We start from the raw sequence: 9,081 nt of genomic DNA, 5'->3' as shown, positions 1-9,081 counted from the left end.
AAAAAAAAAAAAAAAAAAAAGAAGAATGGCAAATTTTTGGCAATAAATTAATGTTTAGAAAACGAGAAATTTCAAAAACTCAGCTGTTAAGTCACACTGTGGCGTTACCTAGCAACCCAAGCAGAACTCCACCCGTTACCTAGCAACCCAACCACTTGGGTTACCTAGCACCCAAGTGGTTGCTAGGTAACCACTTGGGTTGTTACCTAGCAACCCAAGTGGCGCTCCATTTCGTTTGGTCAGCTGGTTTTACTGCTGCTTGTGCTGTACAATGGCTGCTGGAAAAGACAACACTTAATGTTCAGAAACTACTTGCTGCATAATTGTTGGTTGTGATTCAGGCTCTACTAATGCTTTTCAAAGATGTATGGTTGTATAATTGTGCATCTGTTTGCAGCCATTTTCATGTACGAGTGTAAATGGTGAGTTGTGGGCGTGGCCAGCAGCAGCTTAATTGGACTTAAAAACAGATCATTCTGAATTCACCAAACTAAAATCTCATTATCTAAGAATGTTTTTTTTTTTTTTGCAAAAAATTAAATGAGTAAGTTTTGTATCACTCATAGATCTATCCTAACCTGTTTAAGGAAGCCTTACAGGTCGCCTCTAAGGTAAAATGCATTTGAAAAGTCCTGCTGCCCAGAAGGATTGAATCATTTCTGGGGAATCAAATTAAAATTCCCACCTAACATGTTGTTCTGTCTCCTCGGTGCGTCACTTGCAGGACTTGGAGGATTAATGCAGCAGGGGGCTGCAGGCTGGACGGCGCCTCAGCAGGCAACACTTACGACAACACGGCGAATCAGTCTGCGTGGCGTGAAAACCCACGCCGTCCAGGTCCAGCGGAGACGAGTGACTCGGATTTATGACGAATGTGTTGAATGTCAGAGGAGCTGAGTTGTTACTCTGCTGTTATTCTGAGCAGGACTCACACATGGAGGTGATAAACAGCATTTATGTAATAATGCTGTTGTGTTTGCAGATTTGTTTCTGTTCACTTTGTTCATGTTCCAATATCTGATTCACAGAGCAAAAAGCAACAATAATGTAATGGTGCAAATTCACCATGAAGGGCAGCAGGTTCTGATCGGGTTTGCTCAGTGGTGAGTCCTGAAGTGTCCCCTAATAATAAATATTAGTTCTAACGCTAATGTGCTAATCATAAATATTAACTCCACCAACACTGAAGCGTTGATCATAAACATTGGCTTTGCTTAGGCTAAAGGATTATATCAACATTCTGCTTAAAGCAAGCTAATGCTAAAGCGCTACATCAACAGGCTACTTAATGGAAGTTTATGACATATATATGCAACAAAAAGCATCTTTCTGCAACATTTCCGTCTCCTAACGACAAAACTAATCACCTGCAGAGAGAATCAGGTGGTTTCGGGAAAGCTGAGGTCAAAGTTACAGGAAGCTAAAGACCATTTTCTTTGCATTTCGGTATTTTCTTCGCACTCACAAATAAAAACAGCAACGAGACGCATTTTCAGGCGGAGCTAGTGAGTGAAGAGAAGCAGAATGAGCTGGTACTGACCGAATGAAGTGATCCACCAGCGCTCCGACCAGTTCTCCCACTCGGTCCTGGTTGGGGCAAAGCTCGCCTTGCTGCAGACACAGCAGGACGTCGTCCTGGGAGGACATGTGCAGCGCCACCATCTGGTCAGCCCCGCTGGTCACGCTCAGTCCTGTAAACTGTCAGAAACAAAACAAACTCATTGACAAAGGTTCGTAAAAACTGAAAAACGGTGAAACTTTGTCATGAATCACAAAAAACATATTTTTTTCTAATCAGGCATGAAAAACAGCTTTTTGTCTGCATCTGTTCAGTTTTTCCACAAAATTCTCACAAAATCAACAGATTCACTGAATTTTTCACTCCAATGCATAATTATGAGTTTAGTGGAAATTGTCTGGAAGAAATGGTCAAAAGCACCGAGTAACAGTGATGTTAACTCCGTCCTGCAGGTGGCAGTATTTCCTACTTCTACTCTGTTGCCTTGATGTCAAGTTATAGTCTGTGATAAATGTTCAATTGGACAGAAATTATCTCTGGTTCTGTGAAAATATCGCAAAATTCATTGAAAATATTCCTTAAGTACAAACAAAACAAAATCCTGAAGGAACTGAATAGTAGCTGACATACAGCGCCCTCTACAGGCATTCCTGGTGAACAACCAGGTATAAATGTGTCCTTCAAGTTTATCTGAGTATCCAGGAAACTTTACTGACTCTTTAGAGGCCAGTTTCTCTCAGCCACTATTTAATTTAGCAAAAATAAGAGAACTTATCCTTAGATTGAGAAATGTGAGCAGATTGTCACAATAAAAAAGCTGCTGCTGGTTTAATCACATCTACAGTTGGAGCAATAATTACAGACTAAACCAACTGGATAAAGAGCGTTAAAAACATGGTTTTCCTCCATTAAATCTGAAAAACAAATGTTATGATATTGAAGATTAGATTATTTAACTCCATCACTGCCAACATTGTGGAGGACGTCCCACATGCGGCCCCCGAACCGCACTTTGGGCACCGTTTCAAGGCGAAGTGGGACCAGATTCGGCCGGCGGTTCAGGTGTGGCAGAGCAGCGAGAAACTGTGACCCAGTTAGAGAAACGCACAGATTTACTGAAGGAGGAGAGAAAGTGGGAGCTGGTAGAGAACGAGACAGAGTGGATTATAATCCTCTTACAGATCACTCAGGTTAATCCAGACAGGACAACAATGAGCTGGATGTCCCCGAGACGTCCAGGCCGACCCGTTCCCTCAGCGCTTATTCAGCGCTTTCTAACCCATTTCCTCTCCAATCTGAAGCTCAGTTTAAATATCAGACAATAAATCTCACATTTCAGGTCCAGATTCTCCACAAACATTTTATGAGTTTTAAAGCCTTTTATGAACTGATCACCAGCAGAGCTGGACTCTTATCATCCAGGTGACTTAACGCAGCGCCAGGGTGGGAAGACAACAGCAACTGGTGCCACATGGGAAGGGTCAAAGGTCGTCTCAAAACAATTTAAAAAAGAAATTAAAAACAAAAAAACTTCTGAAGAAAATAAATTAGAATTAGAAGAAATGTAAAAAAAAAAAAGGAAAGAAATTAAAAACAAAAAATTAAAACAATGAAATGTTATTGGCAGCTGCCAACCTTCCCAGCAGATTCAGCACAACGTCAGAAACTCCACAGCTCCATCTGACCCTACAGGCCTCAGGCCAAAGGTTAAAGGTCAAGACCCAACCAGCATGGATGCTCGGTAGGGTGAAGGAGAAAGTCTCTTCTCTCTAGAAACAAGATGGCCGCTAAATTTGTACTAAACAGAGAATATCTTATCAATATAGTTTTTATTATTATTATAATATCAACTAAGTACGGTGGTGGAGGGGTGATGCTCTGGGATTGTTTTCTACAGCCACAGGATGAAAAGTTCAACATGATTCTTGGTGATTTACTTCCAGACTGAGTTGATGCTGCTGAGAAATAAACTGAAGACGACGACTTTCTTTAAATAAAACATTTCCAGTAAGGAACCAGAACCAGAACCAGAGACGGTTTCTGTCCAGGTTCAGGAACCAGAACCAGATAGGTTTCTGTCCAGGGTCAGGAACCAGAACCAGAGGCGGTTTCTGTCCAGGTTCAGGAACCAGAACCGGAACTAGAGGCGGTTTCTGTCCAGTTTCAGGAACCAGAACCAGAACCAGAGGCGGTTTCTGTCCAGGCTCTGCGTTTGTTCTGCCCTGATAATCTGCTGCCCGGCCTCAGCTGAGTGCGGAGCGGCTCTATCTTTAGCGGCTCTGCTGCAGCATAATGACGGTTTTTAACCTGCGGCTCAAACAGCTGTGTGTCGACTCATTAAGCCCGATGCAGGCGCTAGGTGTTAGCCTGTAGTGGAGTTAGCATTAGCCGAGATGCAAACCTTCATAATCACAGAACCAGAGAGAAAACCTTCAGATTTAAGCTTAAATTACAAATATTCCCTCAGTTTTCTGATATTAAAGTCAAACCAAACTTACAGCTTGTGTTCAATAATGGAGATTAAATTAGGAGCTCTGATATTCAGGTTTTCTTTCAGGGTTTTAAAAAACGACTTACTGTAGGCAAATTCTGTTTATTATTATTATTATTATTATTATTATTATTATTATTATTATTATTATTAACAAAAATGTGGAAAACAAACAAAAAATGGTCTTTAATGTGAAAATGTTTACTGCTTTTGATGGACGTATGTTTGACTGATGGTACTTTACCTCTGCTGTGAAATAAATTGTTCTGGCTTCTTTATTATTTTTTAAAGTGCTTTTCTTTCTGTAAGAATGTATATATTTCATGTCATTTATATATAATTGTTTTTCTTTTCTTTAAATAAAGAATAATGTGTAAAAAGGAAGACAGAGGGGTTCAAATGGTTTATATTTGATCTTATCTGTGGGGCGCTTCCTAAACAAAAATGTAATCAGTTTGTTTACTTTGTACAACTGAAGGTGTTGCACTAAAAGCCATATGAAAAGCAAATATAAAGCAAAGAGGCTAACATGTTAGAAAGCAAAATAAAAGGGAGACTCTAATGTAAAAGTATCTGAAGCCATTTTCAGATGAAATAAACTGGCCTTTCCTTTCAGAACCAGAAGTCCTGTGAGGCCTCTGGTCCAGTTTCTCAGATCAAGCCACAAACTGAACCAGTTTCTGAAAACTTTAAACTCAACCTGAGACACATCAGGCCCAAAAGAACCGCTCAGAAACTCTCCATAACCAACTAATCAGATCAATAATCAGATTAATGGACCTGGGTTTGTCAGTTTGGGTGTTCTGGTTGTTACTGGGCTGGTGTTGCAGGTGGTTTGGTTGCACAGGAAACGGAGTCTGACCCACATCGGTTCCCGTCTGATCTGGGTCTGCAGCTGCGGCCCGGAGAGGCTTTTATTTCTGCTCTCTGGACGTAAAAACGATTCAAGCTTGAAGCGAAGCTGGACAGCAGCGGGAAGGAAAGTGGATCATGAAGAGCATTCACAGCCCTTAAAGCTTCCTTCTGCACGGGGAAACAACTTTAGCAGCACAGAAATAATCACCATTCAGGGTTTAACAGATTTAACTCACTGCTTTGAATTCCAATATGAATATTTTTGCGAGGCGCTGTAACCGATTTTTAATGAGATTTAATGATTAAAACCGAAACACAGAGTAACAACGCCTTCGTCCTTGGAGATGAAACACTGGTGAGTTAATTTATTCGCAGGAGAGTCCGCAGCGAACGCGGCGCCGTTTGTCTGAGCTCACTCACCGAGTCCAGAGGAAGCCTTTTCAGAACCTTGTACTGCTTCTTCGGCTCCAATTTGTAGACGAACTTGTCCGTGATGAGCAGCGCTCGGTCTGTGCTTTTGTTGAACCTGTTCATCTGCAGAGAACAGAAGAAACGTTTCTGAGCTTCTCGCCGTCGTTTAAAGATCTAAATTAATAAGCATTCACTGCAAAAATATCACATTTTACCAGGTATTTTAGTCTAGTTTCTGGTGAAAACACCAAGAAACTAGACTAAAACAATTTAGTATTTAATGTTCTAATTTAACGCTAATCACTAAAACAAAAATAAAAACCAACTGAAGCTTTAAATCCAGTTTTACTGCATCATAATTTTCAGTTTTAGCATATATTCATGTTTTGATCTTTAGCAGTTAGCGCTAAAGGAGAACATCCCACAGATTTGTGGAAGCGGTGATGAGACCTTTGACCCCAACGGGAGCCGTACCTTCCTGCAGAAAGCGGAGAAGACGACCTGGCCGTAGCCGTCTTTGTTCTTCAGCTCTTTGGAGACTCTGATGAAGGCGGCGCTGGTGTGAGGAGAGTCCCGCGCCTGCAGAGACCAAACGGCTGCGTTAGCATGTCGGCTGCAGCAGCAGCTGCAGCAGCAGCAGCTGCAGCAGGCCTGACCTTTTCCAGATCCTGAAGCCTTTTATGGCATTAATACCAGCAGACCAGAGCTGGTGTCACGAAGTCAGAGGAGCAGAAGAAACTTCAGATTTTAATTCAGAGTCAGAGGATTGTGGCTGTTTTGCATTTTAATGTGCATAAATGTCAGAAATCCAGACAGAGACAGAAAAGGAGACGATTCGGTTTAGTTCGGGTCATTCTGTCATTCCGATCAGAACCTAAAACCTCCAGGAAGGAAATGGGTTGTTCTGCATCTTATTAGTTTAGTCTTAATTTAATCTTATAATTGTCAAACTTTAAAAATAAACAATGCAAAAACTAAAGACAGACAGTTGGATGGATGGAAATCATAACGTAACTGTCCAAACTTTACCGTTTTCCATTCTGGTCCAAATTTATCCAAAAGGTTAGAAAACTTTCCATTCTAGATTCTGTAAAATGAACCGATTCATTCTGGATGCACCTTTATGTGTTTTAAATGGACGGCTTCATGTTTTCCACTGTTTCCATCAGCTGAATTTAGAGGTGAATCGATTTATCAGCACCGATTCTCTTAATTTCAGGAGATCATGTGAAGCCGATTTTATTCACCGGTTTTATCTTCCTCACCAAAGTCTAAAAATCGGCCTCCGTCCTCTTCCGCTCTGCAGTGGGAGGTTTGACCGGCCCACCAGCTCAGGTCTGCAGTCAGCAACAGTCGCCCCACTGTTACCAACTCAGAAACGTTCTTGATTTATTTAACAACATTTCAGACAAAAAACAGGATATTGGCTAAAATAGGAATCGTCAGGTCAGGCTTTTTAAAGATCGGTAATCTGCGGTCAGCCAGAAACGGCAATCTGTGCAGCGGGACTGCGGTTAGCTGGTAGATGATAAATCATCCGCTCTGATGTTTTGTTTTCATCCTCCTGAGAACATCCGTCTTCAGACACGTTCAGGTCATGATTCGGGATCAGAGTGGGTCACTGGGGAGCGGCGGCGTCACATGAAGCCCCGCAGGAGAGTCACGGGCCGGCCGAGCGGAGGAGCTCAGGCCCCGGTCACGCTGCAGCGGCCCGCGGCCCAATTCACAGCCGCCAACAAACAGCTAACCGGGAAACGGCGGGACCCATCAGAGGGAGCCGGGCCAGCCCGAGGCGCGTCACATGCGCCGCATACATCCACAACAACAGACCGTTTCTGTGATCCTTTACACTGCTGGTCATTCAGGGCTTGTTTACCGAGACGAGGGGAAGTTCTGCCTGCAGCAGGAAACAAGCTCAGCGGATTTTCCCTGTTTTTACTCTGAAAATGTTTCAGGTCAAACCCACATGGAGCACCATAAAATCTATGTAATTAATCAACCGAAGCTATGGCGTTAAACGTTCTCACGTTTGACAGGTAGTCTCTCTCCCAGGCTCGGCCGACGCCCCAGTCCTTCCTCTCCCCGCTCAGAGACGTCAGCGCCGCCACTTTGGCCCGAACCTCCAACATGTCAGACGGAGGGATGTTCTTCACGATCTGCCGCGCCCACCACCTGGAAACAACGACCAGCCAGGGTCCAAACCAGCGAGACAAAACTCTGAAACACACCAGCAGCTGTTCAACTAAATCGTTTTCCTTTTTAAACTGGCTTCAAAACTAAATATTTAGCTTCAAGCTGAGTGTTGAATAATAATAATGTGGCTTATTAAGTAAATATTTGTTTTGAATTTAGTTAGTTAACTAAATATTTAGCTTCAAATCAAAATATTCCAAATATTTTGCTTGATAACTATCTTTGACATAAATATTTAGTAAATGTTTAGCCTGCTAATTAAATATGTATCTTTCTGGCTAAATGTTTCGTTTGAAGCTGAATGTTTAGTTTTCTGGGTTCCTGACGTTCAGCCGCAGCAGACTGTCATATATTCACCAGCTGTGGATTTAAATGTGGTTTGGCTTTCAGCCGTTTCCGGTGTGCAGCCTCACCTGCGATGCAGCATGGTTGTGATGCTGTGAAACTGGGCCAGAGCTGCGGGCGGCGCCGGCCACTCCACGCTCTTCCCATAGTCCGGCATCGTCCGCACGCTCGCGAACCGGCGCTCCACCTCCCAGAAGTGGGCCTTGACCTTGTAGCGCTTGTAGCATCCCATGATGGTGTAGATGGCGCGCATCCGCCTGCAGCGCAGGCGAGCGAGAGCGCCTCGCCAAACCTGATGGGCGAGGGAATAAAAAAATTCACCGACGGAAACGTTTTCCTTCCTTTGGATCCAGACGGCTGAAAGTAGGTCAGGGAGGAGATGGAGGCGCCTGGTAACCGACTTTAACACAACTGATCTGGATCTTATTAATTTTCCCAATTATTGTTTCAGAAAATTAGGATTCAAAGTGGCAGAAGCAAATATTCATGAGACAGAGTGATTGCCTGTGATTGGAGTAAATTAGCTCTGAATCACATGATTAGGCCGTCAGATCAGAACATTGTGGAACAGGAAAGGTTTCAGCAGAAATCTGAAGCGTCATGAAGATGCAGGACCTTCTGCAGGAAGAGCACCAGGATGGGGACGAGGGTGGCTCTCTCCTGCTCCAGGGTGAAGAGCGTACGCGGCGTCCGAACGAACAGCTTCGTCTGGCCGTACGCCACGTCGCCCTGGAAACCGTGCTGCGTGATGATGGCCTCCACCGCCTCCCGGTCCGTGGCCATCAGGTGGTTCGGCCAGGTGTACTCGCATGTCATTTTATACCTGAGCATTAGCAAAACTCATCATTAATACAACGTATCCATTTATTAATCATTTATGAGCCGAAACAAAGATTAGCTCGTTATTTTGGGTGAAACTGGATCGATGTTCTGTGAACTGACTTCTGCTTTATTTAAAAAACAAAGAATCTGTTCATAAAAACATCAGATCTGCAAACATTTTGAATAACAAGCATCTGTCGTGTTTTTCCATCCAAGTGAAGGGTTAGTTTTAATGACTTCTTGTACTTTTCATGATAATTGTGTTGTAGTTTCCTTGTTTTGTATTTATATACAAAACAACACACCAACACCAAAAACTATATATATATAGTTATTGACTTATTTATCCAGCCCTAGTTGTGACCAACATAAAAAAAAACATTTAACATTTTCACAGTCTGATAGAACTGCAAATTAAAATATAGTAAAAAAGTAAAAAGCGTTG

General features: G+C 42.8%; 1 protein-coding gene across 1 annotated transcript in view; it reads right to left on the bottom strand.

Annotated features, from left to right (window-relative positions):
- Positions 1 to 8,688, bottom strand: part of LOC106946877 (unconventional myosin-Ig-like) — a 24,195-nt gene extending 15,507 nt beyond the window's left edge. The window contains exons 1-6 of the mRNA XM_015031553.1: positions 8,430 to 8,688; positions 7,883 to 8,106; positions 7,304 to 7,448; positions 5,751 to 5,855; positions 5,286 to 5,399; positions 1,541 to 1,698 (exon numbers count right to left, since the gene is read on the bottom strand). Of these exons, the coding sequence (XP_014887039.1) occupies positions 1,541 to 1,698; positions 5,286 to 5,399; positions 5,751 to 5,855; positions 7,304 to 7,448; positions 7,883 to 8,106; positions 8,430 to 8,645 (962 nt within the window). The 5' untranslated portion in view covers positions 8,646 to 8,688. The remainder of the gene's footprint in view (positions 1 to 1,540; positions 1,699 to 5,285; positions 5,400 to 5,750; positions 5,856 to 7,303; positions 7,449 to 7,882; positions 8,107 to 8,429) is intronic.
- Between the last annotated feature and the right edge of the window lie 393 nt (positions 8,689 to 9,081).

Source organism: Poecilia latipinna, unplaced genomic scaffold (assembly GCF_001443285.1).
Source record: "Poecilia latipinna isolate Pla-1442-1.1 unplaced genomic scaffold, P_latipinna-1.0 Scaffold211, whole genome shotgun sequence".
NCBI lineage: Eukaryota > Metazoa > Chordata > Actinopteri > Cyprinodontiformes > Poeciliidae > Poecilia > Poecilia latipinna.
The sequence above is the reverse complement of the archived record's forward strand: the minus strand, read 5'-3'. Positions and strand labels throughout refer to the sequence as shown.